Consider the following 26,246-nt stretch of genomic DNA (forward strand, 5'->3'; position numbering starts at 1 on the left):
TGTCACTGCATAATTCTCACCATCACTCCGGGGTTTCTGGTCATTCTTGCAGTCACTGGAAATGCATAGTGTTTCCCTATTGTCTCTAACCCTCTGTTTTATCAAGCATGTTGTCCTCTGGAGACTGGTCTCTCTTGACAACTTGTGCAAAATATGTGAGGAAAAGTACCAACATCTTTGCTTTTAAGGAGAATTCTTCAAAGACAGATCATGACTGTTCTTCTGTGGCATTCTGTGATATATGTAATGTTCAACAACATCACCGTAAAACGCATCAGTTTTCCTTTAGTTTTCCTTATTCATTGTCCAAATGACACATACGTGTGGAGAAAGTAAAAATACCATGGCTTGACTTGTGTGCACCTGAGTCTTCCCAGTAACATCTTTGCTTTATAACTTCCAGTAACATATTCACTGGAAAAAATCTAAAATCAAAAGTTGATGCTCCTGCTAATGAGCATTTTAGTCTTTACTTAAGAAATTATTACTTGTATGAAAATGTCTCAATATATTTTAATATTTGAGTACAATTACATGAGTTATACTTATTAAAATACTTAGAATTAGCTAGTAACATTTATTATTCAAAATCTTATATAGGATACTGACCAAATAAATGATAACTATGTTATGAAGAAGCATTAAAAGTGAAAACTTTAGCCTATATATTAGCCTACATCTTAACCAGTAGTTAATTGGCATAGACAGGTGAGAAGATCATATGAGAACATTTTCTGAGACTAGATGAATGAGAGAATCAAGATAGATCTAAGGGGGTTGTGCGTCTTCTATAGTTTTGATTAACTGACTTTTTCAGGGTGTTTTTTTCTCTTTATTTTCTTTAAACATTATTTTCTGTTCATGTTCATTTTTACCAACTCACCTTATACTATCTCCAATTGTAAATTAAGCACCGCTCTCAGAATCTGCATAATTTTTGTTCTAGTGTGCGATATTTTTCAGAGACCCACCTTCTTACAGTTCTGCAGCTTCTTATATATCTCTCAAATAAGAAACTGAACACATTTTGTCTTATGATTCATAGGGGATAATTAGGCCAAGAAGCCTTTTGAGTTTGGCATTATGGACAATTTGGCAAAAGAGACGTAATAGTCATTTCTCTAGTAACTAGCAGAGAAATGTTATTCTTGTAGGCAGCATATCTGATACATGTTGAGAATATCTACTGCACAATAATCTTATTCACTGTCCGGTGATTGGCAAGAGCAAAACAAGTTGAAAATCTGGTAGGAAAAATTTAACTATGTCGAAAATAAGTCAAGTTGTTGGTTGCCATGAGGTTGGTCCCTAACCATAGTGACCCAGGCCCAACAGAATGAAACACTGCCTGGTCCTACGTCATCCTGACGACTGTTCCTGTGCTGGAGACCCTTGTGGCAGTGACTGTATCAGTCTTTCTTAAGGCCTTCCTCCTGTTTGCTGTTCCTCAACTTGATGAAGCATGATATCCTTCTCCAGGGATGTATCTCTCCTGATAACATGTCCAACATATGTAAGACAAAGTCTCCCCAGGCTTACCTGTAAAGAACATTTTGGCTGTACTTCTTCCAAGACAGATTTGTTTGTTCTTTTAGCAGTGCATAGTTCTTTCAAAATTCTTCTCCAGCACCACAATTCAATAGAATCAATTCTTCTTTGTTTTTCTTTCACATGTATGTGAGACGAGTGGAAACACCATAGAATGGATAAGGCGCAACTTCGTCCTGAAGCAGCAGCCTTGTTTTCCAATGCTCTGAGAGTATTAGAGATCTGGTTCAGCAGATTTACGCAATGTAGCATGTCATTCCATCTCCCGACTGCTGCTCCCCTGAGCATTGATTGTGAAGCCAAGCAAGACAAAGCCCTTGACAAGTTCAACCTTTTCATCATTTATCTTGATCTACTGGTACTTTTTGGTCTAGTTGCAAGGATTTTGGTCTTCTTTTCCTTGTGTTGAAATCCACACTGAAGGCTTCGATCTTGATCTTCATCCCCAAGTGCTTCGCAACCTTTTCACTTTCAGTAAGCAAGTTTGTTTTACCTGCGTACCACCGGTTGTTAAAAAGCCTCCCTCCAATCCTGATCCCACATTGTCTTCATATAAGTCAGTTTCTCTGATGAATTTTCTTAGCATACAGATTGAACAAGTATGGTGAGAGGATACAACCCTGCTGCACATCTTTCTTGATTTTAAACCATGCAGCTATTCTTTGGGCTATTTATAAAATGCCTCTTGGTTCATGTACAATTCTTAAAGAGCACAGTCAGGTGTTCTGGAATTCCTATTCTTCTCAAGGCTATCCATAATTTTTCATGGTCCTCACAGTCGAATGCCTTTAGATAGTCCATAGACACAAGTCAACAACTTCTTGGCGTTCTCTGCTTTCAGCCAAGATGCATCTGACATTAGCAACATGATATTACTTGTTCCAAATCCTCTCCTTAATGCAGCCTGAACTCCTTTCAGTTCCTTATAGTGTACTGCTGCAACTGTTGTTGGATGATCTGCAGCAAAATTGTATTTGCATATAGCATCAATGATATTGTTCTATAATTTAAACATCTTATTTGGATCTTTTTTTTCTTGGAATGGGTACAAATCTGGATGTCTCCCAGTCAGCTGATCAAGCAACTGTCTTCCAGACTTCGTGACATAGATGAGCAAGTGCGTCTATGACTCCGGCGGCATGTTGAAACACCCCATCAGCTCCTGGAGGCCTGTTTCTTTCTAATGCTTTCAGGGCAGCTTGAACCTCTTCCTTCGCTTCCCTGTTTCTTCGTCTTATGCCGCCTCCTGAAATGGTGGAAATTCCACTAACTGTTTTTGGTATAGTGAATATTTTGTCACATAATCTTTCAATATTCTAGCTCAGAGCTAGAATTTTTCTTTAATTCTTTCAGTTTAAGATATGGTGTGTTCTTTCTTTTTTGTTTTCTAACACTAGATTCTTTGCGCCTTTCCTTATAATATTTTACATTGTCTTCTCGAGCTTCCCTTTGAAACTTCCTGTTCAGCTCATTAACTTCATAATTTATTCTATTTACCATAGTTACTGCATAATAAAGAGCAAGTTTCAGAGTCTCTTGTGCAATTAATTTTATTCTCCTCTTTAATTTCTTTTTTGTGACCTATTGTTTTTTCCATGAATAATGTTCTCCATGCCATCCTGTACATCATCAAGGCTTCTTTCATTATTGTTCAATGCAACAAATCTGTTCTTAATTTATGTTCAAAATACAAGTAGGATGCACTCAAGGTTGTATTTTGGTTCTCTCGGATTTGTTTTCATTTTCTTCAGCCTCAACCTGAACTTGGGTATGAGCAATTGATGGTTTGCTCTACAGTGAGTCCTTTTCCTGGTTTTAGCCATTGGTATTGAGCTTCTCCATCATCCTTTCCCACTCAAAACGACTCGCTGCCCTTGCCTAGATTCTGCTTCACTGGGCTCTTATAGGACAGGGTAGAAGTACCCAAGGGAGTTTCTAGTATGTTTTCTCTTTACAGGAGGACACAGTTCCGTCTGTGTCTGTCTGAGAACCTGGTGGTTTTGAACTGCTACTATTGCAATTAGCAGCCCAATATGCAACGACTATGTCTCTAGTGTTTCCCTACAGATATAGACAGTTTGATATCTGTATGTTCCATCTGGAGATGCCTATGTATGCTGTTACCTTTTGTGTTGTTGAAAAATAGGTATTTGCTTTGAACACATCATTAGTGTTGAAAACGTCTAGCATGGGATTTCCGATTTCATTTCTACCACCCAGATCATATTTTCCAGCTTCCCTTCCTTCGTGTTTCCAACTTTTACATTCTAATCACTAATAATTAGCAGTGCATTGTAGTTGCATGTTTGAGCAATCTCTAACTGAAGAACTGAGTCACTGGTAAAATTCTTGAATTTTTTCATTATTAGCTTTAATGGTTGATTCAAAAATTTGAATAATAGTTGCATTGATTTTACTTCCTTGAATTCAAATAGATATAATTCTATTTCAGCCAGCCCTGTACTTCAAATTAGATATTCAAATTTCTTTTGAGAATGAATGAAATGCCATTTCTCTTGACTGTATTATTCCTGACATAGTAGACCATATGACTGATTCAGAGTGGCCAATATCAGTTCATTTCTGCCTAGTTCACAGGTGCCTAGGGTATTGATTTTTATGTGTTCCATTTCCTTTATGACAACCTCCAATTTTCCTAGATGCATACCTCATATATTTCAAGTTCTGATTATTAGTAGATTTTACAGATGTTTCTTCTCACCTTGGGTTTTTCCTCATCAGCAAGTTCAGATCCCCTAAAGCTCCCCTCTCACAGGCTTTCCTCCATTCCCATTAGCATGGTGGACTCCACTTTGAGAAAGCAGTGCATGCTCAGTCCTATTTAGCGCATCTCTGCCCTGAGGCACCCCAACCTAGGGCGCTGTATCTTACAAGGTTCCAATCCCATTGCTTTGCTCTTCAGTATTTGACAAGGGATATTTCTATGCATATCTTACACTATAATAAGAAAATATGCTGCTCTATGACAAGTTGTATTTTATATGACTTTTCAGTCCTTTACCTGGTACAGTGATATGCACATAGGAGGCACTCAAAAATATTTATCTATTTAAAATACTATTTATTGCATTTAAAAGAAATTTAATATAAACCTTACTTATGTTCTTTTGTGTTATAATGTATGGAATAATTTAAGTATATTCTCTGGAAATATTAATCCACTCTACTACTATAAAAGAATATCTCATTATTGAGCTCTTGATTGTGTATGAATAAAAGACACCATAAAGAAGATAAATTAAAATTTTAAGATTAAACTTTAAGTTAAAAAAAATAGAGTACAGGATAATTCTATGAAGTTAATGAACTTTTTAAACAAAACAATTTTACTTGCCAGTTCGATTACCCCAAACTTAGAAAAGCCTTCAAAACTAGAGAAGGTCATTGGGGTTACTACATGATCTGAGCTTTATAATAAAACTCCTTAATGGAGGAACAGCTATAGACTAATGATATAGAGAGGCAAAAAAACAATTATATAGGTAAATTGATAAATTTATGATTTATGGTGTGTATTACAGAAAACTGAATGTTTTGGTGGTTGACCTCAACTTTCCAGTGTGCTCTGTAATACTTCTTTAAAAGTAGCCTACTTGGTAGAGAGACAATTGACTAAATCAGTGTGCCAAGTTGCTTTTTTCCCCTCTCTTAAGAATACTTGTAAAATTTTTAAAATACTGGTTCAGAGACACTGTTAGGCTTTTGATTCAAGACACATACTTAAAAAAAAACATGTGTATTTTTGCGTGTGAAAAATATACACTCTTAACTACCAAACATTCATTAGAGGAAATGAATATACCTATTTCACAGGGAAAATGTTAGCGATGGGCAAAGGTAGAAGAAAATATTTTGGAAAGCTTGCCCTTTGAGTTTTAACTTGTTACACTCATTGAAATGGGAAAAGAAACTGTCACTCGCATTTTTCTTTTCATTTCTTTCTTTCTGATCATGTAGAGTATGATTATTAGAATTATTATTAGAATTCATGAGCACCTAGAAACAAATCCAGGCCTCACTATCCTCAAGGTGAAATGTAATGTTTGCTGACTATCACTAACTAATGGTGCACCTCGAAAGTTAACTGTATTTTTTTCCACCTTTAAATTTTATAACTGTATTTTTCTTCAGGGTAGAAAAAAGTTATGGGTCAATTTTCACTGAAGTGGGCTGGATTTATGTATTCACTTCTCATCAGTGTCAAAAGGAATTGTGCACATCCTAAGCCTGGACAGCAGGGTGAAAACTTGTCTCTGATTGGACACTAGGGACACCACCGGTACACACAAGATAAGTGGAATGTTGAAAAAATAAATTCACGTAGAAATTCATTAAAGTCAGCATACGTTAATAATTTGAAGTTTGCATAAAATGTTCATGAAATTATTGACTTCTTCATAGAATAAAGCTAGTATTAGCATTTTAATATCGAGTGCAAGGTGCCATCGTGAAAGAATGCTTTACAAAACCCGCTAATACAAAATGTTTTAAGCTGTCCATCATTCTCTAACAAAACGAAGGTAAATTTAATAAATGACCAATCTTTACCACTTATTTAGAATCAAATTTTATTTATCCAAGGTAAGAACATAATTATTTCAATGCATTTCAAAATTTGTCTAAGTCTTGACTCACAAAGATGCGTACTTTATGACTCACCTACAAATCAACAGCTCTGAATTTTCTCAACACGAATTTAGATTCTGTGATTTGGAGGCAAAATATTAACTATTGGATCATACTTTGGCTCCCTGGATACTGCTTTGCTGAGCCTTGGGTTGGTGAATTACATGTGTGTGTGCTTGCCGTGGATATGTGTGTTGTATAATACATCCTTTTGTCCAAAAGAGTCATTGGAGTTCCTGAGTTATGATATATGGGACACTGGGGTATGGGAAATATAGTACAGGTGAAACTGTGATGTTTACGCCTTAGTGTTGTCCAAAAAGCATTTGCAATTACTCTGAATTCCCAAGATGAGTATATTGCTTCTATTTACAAGAGCTTACAACATCAATTTTAGAATATATTATCTAATACATTTTTGTACCATTACCTTTAACATCTTAACAATGTTCATTTAGAAAGGACATGCTACTAGATTATAATGGGCTTTACTTTAGAAACATCTTTGAACTGTCTATATGGCTAACATGTTAATTTATGGAAATACTTTTCTTGCCTCCACTATACAAATCCGTCCCTTTCTCAGACTCTAAACCTCAATTCCAAACATATAAAGTCTCTGAAATACTTAATTTGTTAAGGTATAGAGCTGAAGAAAAGCAACCAAACATCTGTAAAATTTGGAAGGTATTTACCATTGTTCTTTTCTCCTATTTTTCATAATAGAGAAGTTGTTCAAATATACCTACCAATGTAGACTCTTGGGCCATTGTTAAGGGAAAAAAATTCTACCCCTTAAACATCTGCTATATTGCCCTTCATTAAATTTTATACCACCACATTAGTGCCAATCATTTGGAAGTTACTTAAGTTGCATGTATTTTGAATTAATATGTCTTATATGTCTTATTCATATGTTTCAGTCATGATTAGATATATTATTTGAAAGACCCTTTAAGTAATGAAACTAAAGAATAGGAGTTATAACAAAATTAAAATTTAATTAGGACATTTTCAAGCATTTAGTCTATGAATTCTGCTAGGTTTGTCTCAATAAACATCTCATGTTGCATCTTATGTTTTCAACATCTACACAGAGAATTATTTTAAATTATAAAGCATTTTGGAAATGATAGAATTTAAATACACAAAGAAATGCATTTTATTTATTTCTAGTACAATGCTATGGATATAGGTGGCACTCAATGCATATTTGGTGAAAACCTAATCAAATTTTCAATCATTTTTTGTTATTCTTGGTTTGATACCACTGAAGTGTTTGAAGAATCCAATCAAAATAGTGTAGGGATATCAAAATAAGTAAACCACAGTGCCAATCCTCAGAAAGAATGCTTTAATTTCAGGGAGATGACTATAATAGAGAGTGCAGTCAATACTTCGAAAGGTATAAGCAAAGTGATACTGAATGCATAGAGGAGGAAAAGCTCTACTCTCTTTACATTGTGATCCTTATATAAACCAGATTTGAAATTAGTTGCAGTTATTACTATAGAGTATGCTTTTGTTATTCGACAATGTAATCTATTTGTTCAGAAAAATCTAAAATTGAATTGCATTGTCTTAAATAAAACACACTTCTAAGGAAAATTTTCAGAACAAACAGAAACCTGTGGTAATGTGACAGGGTATGCAGGTTGACCTGCTAATTGCTAGGTCAGCAGTTCGACACCACCACTGGCTCCATGAGAGAAAGATGAGACTTTTGCTCCCATCAAAGTTAATACAGTGCTGGAAACCCACAAGGGAAGTCCTCCCCCTTTCTACTGGGTCGCTCTGAGTCAGAATCAACTCCTTGGCAGTAAGTGTTTTCTTTTGCTATTTTTTAATGTATTCTGAAATTTCCTATCAATTGTCATTATTCAAAAACTAGCAATGTGCTCCTCAACCTGAAATTATAACCTACTCTGTAATTTCATGGAAGTTTGCAGCATTTCTCTTTACTGGCTCTTACACTTGCCACTACAAAGTAATCACTGTAGTATAGCAGATAAAGAATAGGCCTTGGCAATTTATGCAATGCTGCTTCTAAACTTGGTAATGGTAGATATTAAGTCTTCATCTTTTTTTGGGTGGGGGGAACTGACAGAGCCTAAGCTTACTCTGATTCTTTTTAAAATGTATGTTCTTGAGCAGAAAATCTGTATAACAATATCATTCAGTCACCCTATTTTTCTTGAGAATTTTTTATCCTTAATGTTACATTTTATGTAGAACAAAATATGATTATTTCTTTCTCTATGTACTCTGTGTCCATTGAGCTTGTTTATCCAGATCATTTTTGGAAAAATAATGGTATAGTCATTTCTAGTCCTCTGTGTTAAGATAAAGTCTAATTTTCATTTTCTTTAAAAGTAAGATTTCTTATAAAATGCATTTTAAATGAAATTATTTTAAAATGCATTTTAAATAAGATATAAACAAAACATAAATTCTTTTGTTTGAATGTACATATTATTTTGCTTTATTTCTAATGGTAGTAAATTTACAGAAATTATTTTTCCATTCCGTTATATTTATTAAGGACTCACTACACGCAGTTCATGAGCTCTGTTGGCACCATGCGTAATTGTTGTTAACTATGCAGTCAATGATATGAGCCCATGAGCCCCTCTTTCAAAGATGTGGCATTCGGTGCCTGAAAGAGTGCAGTGATAGCAATTCTATGATACTTTTATACTGTCCTATAATATCATTATGAGACAGTACTGACTCAAAGGGAAAGGATTTCTATATATACTACCCTTTCAGTGTACTCTCCAAAGAATGGTGACTCAACAGAATGTTCAAACTATGGAACAATATCACTGATATCACATGCAGGGAACATTTTGCTTAAACTCCTCCAACAACGGTTGCAGCAGTACACTTACAGGGAACTGCGAGAGGTTTGGGCCGGAATCAGAGCAATATAGGGAAGAAGGGATGTCATTGCAGATGTCAGATGGATCTTGGCTGAATGCAGAGAATACAAGAAATTTGTTTACACTTGTTTAATTTGCTACATAAACAGATCATAACAAACTATAGATAACCTTGGGAAGAATGGGAATTTGAGAACACTTCATTGTACTCATGTGGAATTTATACATGGACCAGGCAGTTGTGCAAAGAGAAAAAGGGAATACTGCATGCTTTAAAATCAGGAAAAGTGTGTGGCAGGGCTGTATCCTCTCACTATCCTTACTCTGTGTGTATGCTGAGAAAATCATCAGAGAAACCGGCTTATATGAAAAGAATATGGCATTGTGATTGGAGGAAGGCTTATTAACAACCTGCAGTATGCAAATGACACATCTTTACTTGCTGACAGTGAAGAGGACTTGAATCACTTGATGAAGATCAAAGATTGATGTCTTCATTGTGGATTGCAACTCAACGTAAAGAAGACCCAAATCCTTACAGCTGGATCAATAGATAACATTATGATAAATGGAGCAAAAGTTGAAGTTATCAAGGAATTTGTCTTGCTTGGATCCACAATCAATGCTCATGAAAGCAGCAGTCAAGAACTCAAAAGGCAAGTTGCATCAGGTAAATCTGTTGCACAAGAGCTCTTAAGAGTATTTAGAGCAAGGATGTGTCTTTGAAGACTAAGGTGTGCCTGACCCAAGCCATGGTATTTTCAATTGCTTCATATGTATGTAAAAATTGGAAATTGAATAAGGAAGACCAAAGAAGGAAGATTAAAGAATTTGTTCGTTTGAATTGTGTTGGAGTAGAATATTGAAAGAACCACTGACTGCTTAAAAGACAAACATCTGTCTTTGAAGAAGTATTCCTAAAGTGCTCCTTAGAGTCAAGAACTTGTGAGGATTTGTCTGACATACTTTGTACATGTTGTCAGGAGAAACCAGTACATGGAGAAGGATCTTGCTTGGCAAAAGTGAGAGGAAGAGTAAAAAAAGAAAGACCCTCAAGGAGATGGATGGACACAGTGGCCACAACAATGGGCTTAAAGGGGCTTAGGCTTACTACTAATAGTGAGGATGATGCAGGACTGGGAAGTGTATGGTTCTGTGGCGCAGGATGTCGCTGTGGCTGGGAAACAACTCAATGGCACATAACAACAACAACACCCTTTCAACCCTGATATTCTAATATTAAACAAAGGAAAGTGAATATATTCCATCTGTGGTTTATATTCTAGTGCAGGCATAGGGAGCATCTAGCCTGAGACCATATAAGGTTTGTGAAATCATCAATACCAGCTAACGATTCATGTCACACCAAAGAGAAGCAATCCCAGCCATCACATTAGGGGTGAGTTATTTATATGTTTGACAGAATGAATGAATGAATGTTATAAGTATCTAAATTACCTGTGACAGAAAAAAAAGCCCTATTCCTATTGCAGTGGATTGGAAAGAGCTAACAAACTAAATTAGAACGAAAAAAATATACAGTAATTTAGAAGATGAAAACTGCTATAAAAAATAAAGTAGAAAAGGAGGGTGGTATGTGTTCAGCATGCCATTTTAAATAGCTGCTCCATCAAAATCTCAGTGCGACTACAGTAAATCACAGAAGATGGTGAGGAAGCAAGTAATTGTCCCTTCAAAGCTGATAGCTGAAACAATGTGCCTAGATGTCTTAGATGTCAAAGTGTGTGTCAAAGAACAACAAGGAAATCAGTGCAGATGAACAGAACGCTTAAGGGGAGAGTGGTTAATATGTGAGGTCCAAGTGGTTAGGGCAGCATGAATGTAAGGGTGATCATGAAGAGTCTTATTGCCCATCATAAGAACTTTGAGTTTTCAGCAGTGAAAACTACACCAAACTTTTTCAGGTATCATTACCACACTAGTTGAGGGTATAGATGATAAGTGTAAAACAATTAACTCTCCATTAGACAACACATTTCAAAGATAACTCTCTATTGCTGTCTCTTCCCTTCCAAGAGAATTCCTGTATAATTGCTTCATTTTCATTGACATATGTCAGAACTTTTCATTCCTATATCTTTCTCATCACCTCAAGGACAGGATATACAGATATCCTAACCTCGAGTTGAATATATATGAATATATATGTATTATTCTTCAAGAATATAGGGTTCCAAGTATAACAGACTCTCAATTCCAATTGGAATTAGGAAGAGCTTAGGATCCATGAAGAAGGCATTATGGGACTGTCAGTTAGACATTGTGCTGCTAATTGAAAGGCAGATGATTCAAACTCACCAGCTCTTCTGCAGGAGAAAAATGTGGCTGTCTGCTCCTGGAAAGATCTACTCCTTAATAACCATTTCTAGGGTCATTATGAGTCAGAATCAACACCAGAGATATGGATTTAGATTTAAGATTAATTAATTGATTGAGATGTGCATAAATGCTAGAAATGTACACTAAAAAGAAGATAGAATATACATCAGTAGAATTTCGGTTTTCTTTAAAGTTTACAGTGCAAGGCCAATTAGAAGACTACCATTTATCAGAAAAGAAACCTTCCTAAGTGTTGAGGCACAGTCTAATTATGAAAGCTCTTCCTTACATTACTTGGTGACCCAGCCAGTGATTACGTTTCTCTCTGGGCAAGACAACACATGGAGCGAAATCATTAAGAAATTTGCTCAGCATTGGGTTATGAACTATGACAAACTTGATCATTTTCTGTGCAAGTACTATGCAAAAATGATCAAGGACAAATATGAAATGGTTTTTGTTTCTCTGTTAATGGGGATTTCTCTGTAATATGGAATTTATTCTTTCTTTTTTTAAAACAAAACAAAAACAAAACTATTTATTGTATGTTAGGTGAAGGTTTGTAGAGGAAATGATTAGATTTACACTTTACTCACATGCACCTTGTTACAGCTGATATAAACCTAAAGTTAACTTTTTAAGTATAACTGGAAAACCTAATACTGCTGGACTAGAATTCTTAAAGGTGGATTGATAGGCTGAGAAACGAAAAGGTGAGAAAACGGCTAGAATGAAAAGGACTGGTAAGTGGACTCTGATTCTAAAAATGCTTTAAGGATCTTTTAACGAGAGTCTGTCTACCGTGAGGAGTACCTGGATGATGCAAGCAGCTAAGGTGCTTGGCTGTTGACCAAATGTATGGCGAAGCGAGTCCCGTCAGAGATACCTCAGATGAAAATCCTGATGATCCACCGTCCAGACCATCAGGTCTATGCTGTCTCATGGCATAGATGCAATGGCCTCCAGTGGGTTTGCTGCCTCTGCTCTTGTCGACAGGAATCTCACACGTGCTCCGCGGCTGGTTCCCCTTTAACAAGGGCCTCAGCATTCTCTTTATTCTTACTTCTAGGATGGCTCACTTATTCGCCCCGTGGAATGCAAAATTAACCAATCTCTCCTATCAGTATTTCACGTTCCCTACTTGCATAGTCCCTTCCAATCAGAAATTATAAAGATATGGATAGAAGAGAGCCAAGGGGGGAAAATGAGCTGACACCAGGGGCTCAAGTGGAAAGCGGGTGTCATAAGAATGATGAAGTCAACATATGTACTAAAGTGCTGGACACAGATGACATATGTACAGATTGTGATGAGTTGTATGAGCCCCTAATAAAGTGATTATTTTTAAAAAATTTCACTTCAGCACAGTCCTATAGAAATTATACAAATTAGGAAACAATTTCCTTTAAAAATATTTCCCGCTGTTACCCCCACTCTCCAAAGGATGTGTCTTCAGATTACATTTGTTTATAAAAACAAAGCCCCGGAATCCCAACCCATTACTTTGATTAGTCTTCTTTTCACTATATAATTATTCATATTCAACAACAGCAAACCATGAAGTATGCTCTGAGTGCCAGTGACAAAGACAGTCCCGTTATTGTCCTTGTGAACTCAAACTCAAAGGATGCCCCCATCCCCACTATTATTCAATGTCATGCGGGAAGCCTTAGCTAGGGCCCTCATAAAGCAGAGAAAACAAGGGACTACAATATGGTAAAGACAAGGTTAAACGTGTGCTATGATATGGTTTTACAGAGAGATAACCCCAAGGACTCCACAAAAAGATTGTTGGAAATAACTGAGGGATATGGTAAAATAAAATACTAGGACAGGAGACTAACAAGCAAAAATCAATTGCATTTCTGTGTACCAGTGAAGAGAGTTCAAAAAAGGACATCAAGAATATAACACCATTTACAATGACCACACAAAATACGAAGTACTTAGGAACTTAACTAGAGATACAAAAGATTTATATAAAGAAAACTACAGATTATTATAAAAACATCAAATGAGACCTACACGAATAGAAGCATATGCTATGATCATGGATAAGAAGACAATATTGTGAAAATGTCAATACTATCTAAAGCAATCTATATAACCCCAACTTCATTCTTTAAAGAAATACAAAAACTAATGACCAAATTTATATGGAGAAGGAAAAGACTTAGGATAAGTAAAGAACTCATTTAAAAGAAGGATACAATAGGAGGTTTCACAAGACCGTATCTGAAGTCCTATTGCATAGCCACAGTAGTAGATAGATTGTTACTAACACAATGCTAGTACATAGACCAATGGAACAGAATAGACAGCCCAGAAAAAAATGGTTCCATCAAAAGACCACTGATTTTTTATAAAGACCAAAAAATATTAACCAGGAAAGGGACACTCTCTTTAACAAATGGTGCTGGAAAAATTGGTTAGGCATGTGCAGAAGAAGAAAAGAGGACCCATGCCTCCACCCATGCACTAAAATGAGCTCAAGGTGGGTTCTCCCTCGCTGTCACAAAGGTGATGGAAACATGTAGTGATCTTATAGGACAGGGTAGAGGTGCCCTGTGGTTTCCCACACTGTAACTCTATGGGAGTCGAAAGTATCATCTTTCTCCCAAAAAGTGGTTGCCGGTTTTGAACTGCTAACCTTCAAGTTCGTAGTCCAATGTGTAATTACTATGCCAAAAGGACTTAAAAACCTAAAAATAAGCCTGAGAACTATAAGGATCAATAATGAGAAAATTGGGATAAACTTAAGGACCCTATTGCAGGATATATACAGACTACAAAATATAATTAAGACTAAATATATGAAAAGACCTATTAAAATAGGTGTGCACCTATGCACATCAAAAAACTTCATCAAAAGAGTATAGCGAGATCCCGCAGACTGGGACAAAATATTAAACAATGACACAGTGTACAAGGGACTAAATACTAAACTGTATAGAATACTTCAAAATCTAAATAAAAATAATCCAATTAAAAATTAGGCCAAAACACGAACAGAGAGCTCACCAAATATGACACTCAAATGGCTAACAAATGCATTTAAAAATGCTCCTGATCAACATCCCTTGAGGATATGCAAATTCAAACAATCATGACATTATTCCCTTACACCCACAATGTGGAGAGGGGCTGTGCTTGCCAGGGCATGCTTGTCTCAAAGATGGCTGTAACACTTCCGTTGCTGGGTAAACGGAATGGGGTAACCTGTCACTGGGAAAAACACGTTACATGACTTATATAAGGTGGAACACACCTGCTACTATGTTCCTGATTAGACACTTTATTGACCTGGCTTTTATCCAGAGCTTGATGACCCAGGCTGCAGGCTGCAAATACCGGGGAATTTCGACTGCCACAACATTCTTCACAAGCCACGCCTGAAAGAGCCAACGTGGAGACTTCTCCAAGAGAGCTGGACTCCGCCAGAAAGAAGACAATCTTATAAAACTGATTGTGATGATGATTCTATAATTGTTCTCAATATGATTGAACTCTTGAATTGTATGATATATGAATTGCATGCCGATAGAAAAGAAAATTAAGAAAAAATGTAAGAAATTAAAGCATTTACTTATTAAGAAAAAATCTCATTCTCACTGACAAATTGATTCCAACTATAAAACAGGGTTGAACTGTCATTTTGCATTTCTTTTAAAAAAAATAATTTTATTGGGGGCTCATACAACCCCTATCACAATCCATACATACGTCAATTCTATAAAGCACACTTGTACATTCGTTGCCCTCATCATTCTCAAACATTTGCTTTCCACCTGGGCTCTTGGAATCAGCTCCTCATTTTTCACTTTTTTTTTAACTCCCTCATGAACCCTTGATGATTTATATATTATTATTATTAGTTATCATATCTTACACTGCCGGACGTCTCCCTTCACTCACTTTTCTGTTGTCCATCCCCCAGGGAGGAGGTTATATGTAGATCCTTGTAATCGGTTCCCTCCTTCTGCCCCCTCTTCCCTCCACCCTCCCAGTATTGACACTCTCAGCACTGGACCTGAAGGGATCATCTGTCCTGGATTCCCTGTGTTTCCAGTTCCTGTCTGTACCAGTGTACATCCTCTGGTCTAGCCAGATTTGTAAGGTAGAATTGGGATCCTCAAAGAACTAGAGGAAAGTTGTGTGTTTCATTGATGCTACACTGCACCCTGAGTGACTCGTCTCCTCCCCACGACCCTGCAGCAAGGGATGTCCAGTTGTCTACATTTTGCATTTCTGAGACGTGACATCCTTATAAGAAAGAACAGCCTTCTCTCGCCCGTGGACTTGCTGGTACTTTTGAACTGCTGACTCCGTCGTTAGCAGCTTCCTGCATCGCTCACCACACGACCCAGTGTGCCTGTTGTGAAATGAGATTCTAGAAAAAAATAACTCAAATTCAAAATAAAATGGTCATAGGGGCTATAAATAAAATAAACAGGCGGTTGAGATAAATAACAGAAAGAACCTTGCTTTAAGAAGGCTGCCAGAAATGACTTTTCTGAGGAAATATTTAAAGTTTAGGTCGGAAACTTTAGGAGCTAACCGTGTAAAGCACAGGATTGAAAGGGTTCAGGAAGAGGAGACTTCGACGATGAAGCACGTGGAAGCTCGTCTTGGTTGAGCTGTGTTTAAGGAACTGAATGGAATTCAGTGTCAGAAGTCTAATGGAGAAAGTAGCATGGTATGAATTTAACTATGTAACTATGGTCTCTATATTTTGATATTTTTTGTTGTCCATATATGATCACAATGGACATAATTCGAGATTAAAGCTAAAAACACACATGATTAGATATACTTTTGATAAATGTAAAGTGAAGACAAAAACCAATCAGGGTGTTATTTTTAGTTATCTGGAAAGAAAGAGTTATAGTCTCTATTAGAATTATGGCAGTGATAATGGACACAGTTGGACAGATTTTAAATATAATTGGAAGTCATTTTAACAAAATTAACTGATGTTCAGTGGCATAAAAGGTTAAGTTCTTAACTACTAACCAACTGGTTGGTGGTCCAAACCCAACCACAGATGGTTGCCTCTCCCCAGGGAGCCTATTGGATTTACTCAACAGCTGCAACTCATTTAGTTTTGGTTTCAGAGTAAGAGTTAAAGAAAGAACAAATGGTTAACTTTTCTACTTTGATCAACAGCATGGTCTCATTTTCTGAGATGAGGGGGATGAAGTTGGATCTAAGGATCTGAAATCTCTCTTTCTTAGCTCTTTCCCAAATCTAGAATTAGCATGGCCTGTTCATATAGCATTTACTTTCAAAATAATCCAGGTTAGTCTGCTGCATAGTCCCACTTATCTGTGCTTGCAGCGGTACTTCAGCTGTGTCTCTGCTAGGTAAAGAATATAGGAAGGCCGCCCCTGGCCTCATTCTAAATGAGGTGCTTAGTCCAATGTACAATAGATCATACAATATTGTCCTAATTAATTCGTTTCTAGCTAAACCATTAAAATCTATGATCACTTGTGGTTTTCATTCTTATTATTTATGTCTGTGATTAGATGAATTTTTCTAACTGTAATATTTATGCTTATTCAACACCATCTGTTTAATCACATCCATTGTTCCCATCGATTGACAATGTTGTCAATTTCTATCTAATGTTTGTTCTTTCTTCCACTTTGTCTTAAAATTTAGTAAGAATTCTCTTCATATTTTAATTCAAATAATTAACATAAATTTTGATCAGGATAAGACTGTGAATTGATCCATGCATTATATTAGATTTTATTAACCCTCCTGTCTCTGGTGGTTATTCTGCATAATGATTCTCATATTATCGATTATCTTTTGACAAAAATTTAAAACGTTATCAAATATATTTCTGAAGTTCAGGTTTATCAGGTGGAGTAATTTTGAACATGAATTAATTTGTCTCTATTAAAAGTGAGATAATATTTTATAGTACTTTATTGCCAATTTATGTTACTAATCTATGATTGTTCTTTTTCTAAGTGCTACCAAACAAGCTTAAAATATTTTCTAAAATTGTTGAGGACAAGTTTTAGGTTCAAGGAACTCTAATGATTAAAATTAGCATTACATTATTGAAGATAAATTAAGATATGTCTATTCGATTATCCACAGTCCTCTGATAATTCTCTCTTAGCCATGACTTCAGAGGTTAACCAATAAGTGAACATATCCCTTCTTTCTCTGACATGATTAACTATAATGTAAACATTGATTTTCTCACCTCAGTAGCTGTGTGAGGTTGGTAGATTTAACGTTCAGGCTTTCTGATCATTTGCCTGTATGTTTCTGCCACAGTCTGGTGTGCACTCTCGGTCATGGATCCTCCTTTCATGTTAGCTAAGGAAAGGAACATTATTTCAAACATGGACAGCAATACTTGGCTATATGGGGAAAAAAAGTAGGGAAACTGAAGAAAATAAAACTGTAAAAAGAATTACCCAGCTAGATACTTAATTTCTGGTTTTTGTATGTTACGATTCTATAAATTCACTTTTATAAAATGAAGGTTGTATCAGAATTTTCTCCGTGTTCTTTTAGAATCAAGTGAAGGAATAGGTATTAGTGGAAATGAAATAATTGAGCACACTGTTATATAATGACTTTATTATTTTTTTAACTAAAGGAGAAGGGTATGGGATATAGAATAATTAAAAGCTCTATTTCTGTAGTTGAAATGAAAAAAATTTAGGTGATTGTTAATATTGTTAAATATCCTGATGAGTTAGGGAGAAGACAGAAACAGATGTTACCAACACAGCACAAAATTCATAGAAGTAGTAAGATGCAAGAATGATAGTAGAGCCTGAAGTGGGCTGTTAGAGCAATTTGACTTGAGAAGCATTTGGAATTGATTGTTGCAAACGAATGGTCTATATCAGGTTTGTCCTATGTTGCTTAATAGTAATAATTGGGCTCACTTGAAAATAGAAGCAAATTTACATCAAATCATGCCACATTTTGAAAATGTTTTCATATTATTTTGTTATAATATAATTACTCTTAGCAAACTGAAGAAAAAATCCTAATCATAAAGGGACAATGTGAATTCAAAAGGAACCATTAAAAAAAAAAAAGGAACCATTTATGTATTTTCCTTCCAAATATTGGACTGTTTTTGTCATGTTAGGACTGTAACAATTGTCCTGTGTAAGTCTTGCCGAGTAAAAGATCATTTAGGGAAGAGAAAAAGAAAAAGAAATAAAAATCTGAGATTCATTCTGAAAGCAGGGAACACCTGATGCATGTAACAAGCATGAGGCCTGGTGGCCCGGTGAATGAAGGCTTGATCTGCTAGCTGCAAGTTTGGCAGTTCAAGCTCAACCACTGGTTTTCCAGAGGCAGCTAGCGCTGTCGGCTCCCACAAAGCCTTACGTGGTCGGGTCTCTATGAGCACTGATAGAGCTTTGCTGAATGAGTCACTAAGTAAAGGCACAAGCAAACCTTATGAGATAGAAGCTTACTATATTCAATTAAATAGAAGCATAACATGGTATAGGAATTTTAATAGAAAATTATAGATATAGGAAAGAGCATGTTTTCAAGTATCCAGGTAGATGTTATGAATACATTTGAAAGAAAGACATGGCTTCAATTCTCTTGATTATGAGTTGTCTGTGAGATTTTTAGGATGGAGACACAAAGTTCATAGTTGTTACGAATATTCAATAATTTAAGATCTGAAAAGAGCTTACAAACAATGGCACTTTATAAGTATCATACAACTATTTCACAAACAAATAAGCAAAATCACTTCACAAAGTAGATACATTTGAAGACGTGTAATTATAGGCCTTCCAAATTTAGATCCGTGCTTCTCACAGAAGAATATTTTTCAAACTACAGATAGATGTCCCTCCCAAGGATACAGCTTTCCCTGTGACAAAAATGATTGTTTTTCTGTCTGTTATTTCTTCATAACAATATCTGATATGCGCTTATTTTCTTCCCCTTTGCAACTAAGAGTGAGCAATGACTTTAAACCAATGTTATTTGAAGTTTTCCAGCGAATGCTCCTTCAGGCCCAGGGCATATGCCCAGTTGTCATTCCCCTCCTTTCTCTACCCTTCTGCATGGAATGCAGACCTGCTGTCGGAGCTCTCCCTTGCAGCTAACTTGGTAAGAAAACTGCAACATGTATTAGGATCGATAAGATAAAGAAAAGTCAAAGGAGCGTAGGGTCCTAATGATGTATCCTCTCTGAGTGGAATACTTTCAGACTTTTTCTATAGAATGTTAGAACATATTATAACTTTGACAGGTTTAAGATGCTTACTTCTGTTTTGATTTGTATACAATACATATGCATAAACGAATCATATTTTATCTTGAGCACCACTGAACTACAGTAGCGAAAGCTACGGTGAGAGTGCTGTGTATAAGTCTAGAGCACTGGAGCACACCAACTTCAAAAGATAGGCAAAGGAAGATGCAAATCAAACATGGAGAAACAGAGAGAGCTGATTGAAAAGGAACGGAGAGAAAGTGGTATCAAGGAAGGAGGAATTTCAAGCTAAGAGGAACAATGGATAAAATGTTCTAGAAAGATCAAAATAAGATGTGTAAATCAACATTTTGAATTGAAGCCTTGGCAGATCGCTACTGGTAGAGAAATTTCAAAGAACTCTGTTGGGATAGTGAGTTGAAAAGTGAATAACCAAACTAAAGTCACTATCATCGGGTCAATTCTGACTTACGGGGATCCCACAGGGCAGGGTAGACCTGATCCTGTGGGTTTCCAAGACTGACTCGTTGTGAGAGTAGAAAGCTCAGTCTTTCTCCAGTGGAGTGGCCAGTAGTTTCGAACTGCTGACTTGGGACTAGAAGTCCAACCTGGGATCCACTGAAAAGTGAATAGCACATGAAATAGGAATCTCTCTCATAGAGGTTGAATTATAGATAGAACAATCTATGTGAAAAGTTTCAAATACTTCAAAAAGTTTGTGGGAAAATGAAATCAAAAGATAATGGAATTTTTCCATGAACTTTTAAAGTTCTCTTACGTGCTTTTGTGCATGTGAATCTATATATCTGTATGTCTATATCTGAACACATATGCAGTGTTCTACAGCCTAGAACAGTTTTACTCTTCTTTGTAGTTGATACAGAGACAAAAAGGGCTGTTTTGGAACTACAAAACCCAAAGCCTCATTTACCTTGCATTGAAGGAATTTACTGTGAAGAGAAAGTGAGAGGACACAGTATTTCAATACCATTCCCAAACAAGTTCATAAACATTACATGTTACTTCTGACAGTGCCTCCAGTGACGAAGAAGCTTCCCTTCAATATTCTACTTGTTTGTTTGTTTGTTGTTTGTTTCTCCCAGGTAGAGCTGACCCACTTGTGTTTTCTAAAGGTTGTGATCATTTTACTTCCAGTTCTCTCTCACTTTCTTCCTGGGTTACTGTCATTTTGCATGAAATCATGTTGTTGCTCATTTCTTATATCTTTCGTATAGCCTTCATTTTAGACTTTCTGAGCAATACTCTTATAATTCTGTTTTTTATTGTTACTCCTTTCCTCATAGTTACTTTTGTCATGACAACCACTTTGCAAGTCATCCTTCCCCTCAGTCTGCCTTAGAACATTGTTAAGACCAGGAATTAAATGCTAATGCATGATGATTTATCAAAATCAAGTACAATAGAGTTATTTTTAAAATGTGTTAATTTTTTCTACCTCATAGAGTCTATTGACATTTTTTAAAGAAAGTCAGTCATGATAGTGAATAAAGCTTATGAAAACCCTTTGAAAACTCTAAAATTTATGATATAGCAACATTGTCATTGTTTTTGTATTTGTTTTCACAGAATATATATTCTCCAATTGCATTTAGATGTTATAAAGAGCACAGAAAATATATCTCCTCTATTTTACCTGAATCAAAAACAAGAGGTATTGGCATAAAATCAATAAAAACAAGATACCTGATTCCAAAAGGTTAGTAATATGACTTTTTAACTTATATGCAATTAAAATTTTTGGTTAAGGGTAAAGATACTAGAAACTGGATAAGTGAATTTGGAGTATCGATATCAGCATACGAAATCTATTCTGAGAATTTAGATAAATGGCAATATCTCATCCAATGTTTTAAATATATAAATTTATAGGGTTGATTCATGGGTCTCACGAACCTAATATTTGGTAGAACTTGAGAATTAAGGGGAAATAGATGTTAGTAAAAACTATACTGAGCTGATAGCTTTTTTACAAAATAGCTAAGTCGGCACAGTCAGGATATCATTCAACTATCATAAAATGTCCATCTCATGGAATTATGACATTTTTCTTCTAGTATTTCAACAAAGGTTATTTTAATCATCTAAAATGCATTTTATTATTCATAAATATTTGGTTGTCAACTATACACTTTTTCTTTTATTTTTGTAGATTGTTTTCTGATTAAATTTGTTTTGATCAAATGGCCTTTATTCCTACTTGCAAGTTCAATTCATCATAGTAATTTCTGTAAAATCATTTGAAAGCATCAATTTTCTCAAGGATTTCCCTTAATTTTCATATATTTAAATATACAAATCTTCCTTTTAAAACCCAGAGTGTTCTTGTTATCCTGATTTTCTTTTGTTTGCCCATAATCTGGCCTAACTATGTCATATTATCATTTTATTGGCTTTATAATATCGTTAGCAACATATCACTTTCACATACTTCATAAACTCTGAGTCTTTTGATATAATCTTATATCTAGCCAAATAATGACACTCAGCTTCTATGAGCTAAAATGAAATTTAAATAAATATATATATAAATATAGTAATTCTATGCTCCGTATTTACCCACTACATAAGGTAAAAGGTAAAATTCTTGCTACGAAGGATAATTTAATTCAATGACCTTAACTGCCATTTCTGTTATTCACTCAGATCACTAAGTGACTTGCTAATTCTGTCTCAGTAGCTTTAAATTTTTTTATATATTTGCTACCAATTTCAATATGAAAGTCAAAGATTCAGTTATCTTATAAACTCTCTGAACACACATGCCCTCCTTTATTCTTCCATTAGAATTATTCCACTATTTGGCGTGTAACTAATATCTGATATTTTAATAAGTGCCATGACTGTTAGGTGCCTTGATGGCAGTTCCGAGTCATGACAACACTCTGTCCAACACTGGAGAACCCGCCTGGTCCTGTGCTGTCCTCACGGTTACGGTTGTTCACACCCAAGGTTGGAGCGACTCAGTCGGTCCATCTTGTTGAGGGTCTTTCTCTTCTTCTGCGGCTCTTCTCCTTCACCAAGCTTGGTGTTTTTCCTGAGCGACTTGTCTCTTCTGATAACATGGCCACAATTCAAAAGGTGGCTCTTGTGAGGTGCGTCAAAGGGAGGTGGTGTATGGTTCATGGCCCCTTTTGTCCAGGAATTGGCCCCTAAGACTTGTTTAATTGGTTTTTCTCCTTATGGTAGAGCACTCATACGTGTCCTTTTGTGATTGACTTATTTCACTCAGCATCATGGTTTCCAGATTTTTAGGGATGCATAGTATTCCTCTGTGTCTACGTACCATAGTCTCTTTATACATCCTTCCACTGTTGGACATTTGGGCTCCTTCCAGTTTCTTGCGTTTGTAAACAATGCTGCTATGAACATCAGAGAGCACACATCTATTCAGGTTGTGCCTCTTATTTCTTTAGGGTAAATGCCTGATAGTGGCATCTATACATCATACAGGATTTCAATTTCCAGTTGTTTTAAGTATTGCCATATCATTTTGTATAGTGGCTGTATATATTTATAAATCCACCAACAGCATATATGGATTCCAATCTTTCCACATCCTCTCCAGATTTGTTGTTTTCTATTTTGGAGTTTCAATTTTGATTTGGGTTGGCATTGTCAGGGTAAAGTGGTATCACATTGTGGTTTTAATTTGCATCTCCCTCATGGCTAGTGATTCTGAGCATTTTTTCAGGTGTTTGTTAGGCATTTGTACTTCATTTTTAGTGAACTGCCTGTTCATGTCTGTATTAGTCTAGGTACTTTAGAGAAACAAATCCATAGCAACTCATGTATAAGAGAGTTTTATGTAAAGAAAGTGTGCAACATGAAAACATCCCAACCCAATGCTGCCCAAGCCCACAAATCCAACATTAATCCATTAACCCAACACCAGTCCACAAAGTCCTCCACCTCACAAAACAGAGGCAATGATGCCTACTGCAGGAGGAAAGCTGAGTCAGTGAATGAATAAGCATCTCAGCACTAGCAGGGGTCTCCACACGGCTGCTCCAGCACCCAGGGCTGCATTGGGATAGGTCCATGCGGCTTCTCCTTGGGGATGTCTTGTAGGAAGTCAATCTTGCAAGCTGAAGCAGGGAACTGCTTCACCCTGGTGCGACCATCACAAAGCAAGAGACCGGAGAACTAGAAAGGCGAGGCTCACCACCCATTTATTCCTCCGCCTTTCAATTAGCCCCACATGTGATTATTGGCCAGGTTGGCAAAATTAACTAACTCAGTGTCTTTTTCCCATTTCTTAATTTAGTCTCCTGTTGTTTTCTTTTTGAGCTGCTGTAGAGCTCTGTATATTTTGGTAATTAGCCCTTTGTCTGATGTGGCATTGGTAAAAAAAAAAATGTTGTCCAGTCTATGGGCACTCTTTTCACGTCAGATTTTTCAGTTTGATATTTGCTGAGCATAATTTTGAATTACTACGACTATGGAAACCCTTCTCACAGCTGAGTTAAGAATGCTTATAGTAAGAATATGCTTGTTTTTAAATATATTTTAAACAATATGTTTGAATATATTTCATTCCATTCAAACCATCCAAACCCCAGAACAGATCCTGATGTTGTTTTTGTTTGTTTGTCTGCTTGCTTGCTTGTTTGTATAAGATATTCTTCTTCATCTTGCTGTTTTAATCCTTATTTAGCTCTGAGCCTGTTCCGTCCTGGCCTGTCTTTTTCATTTTGAATCTGAGAATACATCTTTCTCTCTCCTTTAAAAAACAGTGTGAATTAGTTGAAGATTAGCAGTGTAGATCATAAGTTTTATATTCAGCAATTAATGCACATTTTTCCCAAGTAATTGATTACAACCCCCTTAATGAACCATCACTTATCTCACTTTCTTCCTGTATTTCCTGGTTCCATTCCTTCTCCTTTCCTATCCCTCTGATTCTTGTCCTTTGATAAATGTTTCCCCTTTTATCTTAAATGTTTGATTATTCTACCCCTGCAGTAAATTCAATATCAGACTGGAAGGTGACGAAAGGCCAGTATTGAGGGCCCTATTAGTCTTTATCTAACCAGTAAACATGGTTTTTCTTGTAATTTTGAGTTATCTTTTATATTGCTCTCTTTCTGTATAACACGGTCCTTACTTGCTGACAGTGTGAAGGACCTGCAAGCACTTGCTAATGACTATATGGCATTGGCAGCCTTCAGTATGGGTTACAACTGAGTGTAAAGAAGACCCAATCCTCATAACCACACTCACAGAAAACAGCATGAGAAATGGTTGACTTCATCAAGGATGTCTTCTCGCTTGGAGCCCAATCAATGCTCAAGGAGGTATCAGTCCAGAGATCAAAAAACACATTTTCTTAGGTAAATATGGTGCCCAAGAGCTTTTTGGAGTATTGAAAAGCAAGGATGTTACCATGAAGGTTCAGGGATGCCTGGCTCAAGTCTAGGTATTTTCGATTGCCTCATATGTCTGTGAAAGTTGGACATTGAATAAGGAAAACCACGGAAAAATTGATGCATTTGAATTGTGGTGGTGGCAAAGAATATTGAAAGTACCATGGACTGACCAAAAGGCCAAAAAGAAGACATACAGTTTGATTGCTCCTTAGAAGCAAGGATAGCGACACTTCCTCTTACATACTGTGAACCTGTTGTCAGGAGAAACCTGTCCCTGGAGAAGGACATTGTATTAGTCTGGGTACTTTGGAGAAACAAATCCACAGCAACTCACATATAAGAGAGAGTTTTATGCAAAGAAAATGTGCATCACAAAAACATCCCAACCCAATGCTGCCCAAGCCCACAAGTCCAACATTAACCCATACCCAACACCAGTCCACAAAGTCCTTCACCTCACAAAACAGAGGCAATGATGCCGACTGCAGGAGGAACGCTGAGTCAGTGAACGTGTAAGCATCTCAGCACTAGCAGGGGTCTCCATAAGGCTGCTCCTGCACCCAGGGCTGCATCGGGATAGGTCCATGCGGCTTCTCCTTGGGGATGTCTTGTAGGATGTCAATCTTGCAACCTGAAGCAGGAAGCTGCTAAGGCAGTTGCATCCTGGTGCGACCATCACAAAGCAAGGGACCTGAGAACTAGAAAGGCGAGGCTTCACCACCCATTTATCCCTCCGCCTTTCAACCAGACCCACATGTGATTATCGGCCAGGCTGGCACAATTAACTAACTCAGACATCGTGTTTGGTCAAATAGAAGGGCGATGAAAAAGAGGAAGGCCTTCCACAAAATTGATTGACATAGCAGCTGAAACTATGGGCCCAAGCATAGGAATAGCTGTGGGGATGGCGCAGGATGGGGAGTACTTTGTAATTTTGTCCAGAGGGTAGGTGCACATCAGAAATGACTGGATGAGACCTAGCAATAATATGCACAACACATCTAACAATGCAGGAAGCAGCCAAAGGTGGGAGGAATACATCAAGTCACTGCATCACACATAACTAGTCTACACTCAACAATTTGAGGAGAATAACTTATGATCAAGAATCAATGGCCCTGAAGGAAGACATCCAGGCTAAACTGAAGGCATTAAGCTAAAATACAAGGTTCCAGGGGCTTTTGCAGCCTCTTTCTCCCCAACTTCATCATCAATTCT

General features: G+C 36.6%; 1 protein-coding gene across 7 annotated transcripts in view; it reads left to right on the forward strand.

Moving 5' to 3' along the window:
• LRRIQ3 (leucine rich repeats and IQ motif containing 3) overlaps positions 1-26,246 on the forward strand; it is a 183,446-nt gene that overhangs the window by 108,569 nt on the left and 48,631 nt on the right. For 6 of the 7 annotated variants that reach the window (XM_045292204.1, XM_045292202.1, XM_045292200.1 and 3 more), the window contains 2 exons: positions 19,416-19,535; positions 21,229-21,358. In XM_045292204.1, coding sequence (XP_045148139.1) covers positions 19,416-19,535; positions 21,229-21,358 — 250 coding nt within the window. The remainder of the gene's footprint in view (positions 1-19,415; positions 19,536-21,228; positions 21,359-26,246) is intronic. The other variant, XM_045292206.1, reaches the window with a different exon arrangement.

This window comes from Echinops telfairi, unplaced genomic scaffold (genome assembly GCF_000313985.2).
Source record: "Echinops telfairi isolate 266 unplaced genomic scaffold, ASM31398v2 ScPeMD7_443;HRSCAF=831, whole genome shotgun sequence".
Taxonomy (NCBI): Eukaryota; Metazoa; Chordata; class Mammalia; order Afrosoricida; family Tenrecidae; genus Echinops; species Echinops telfairi.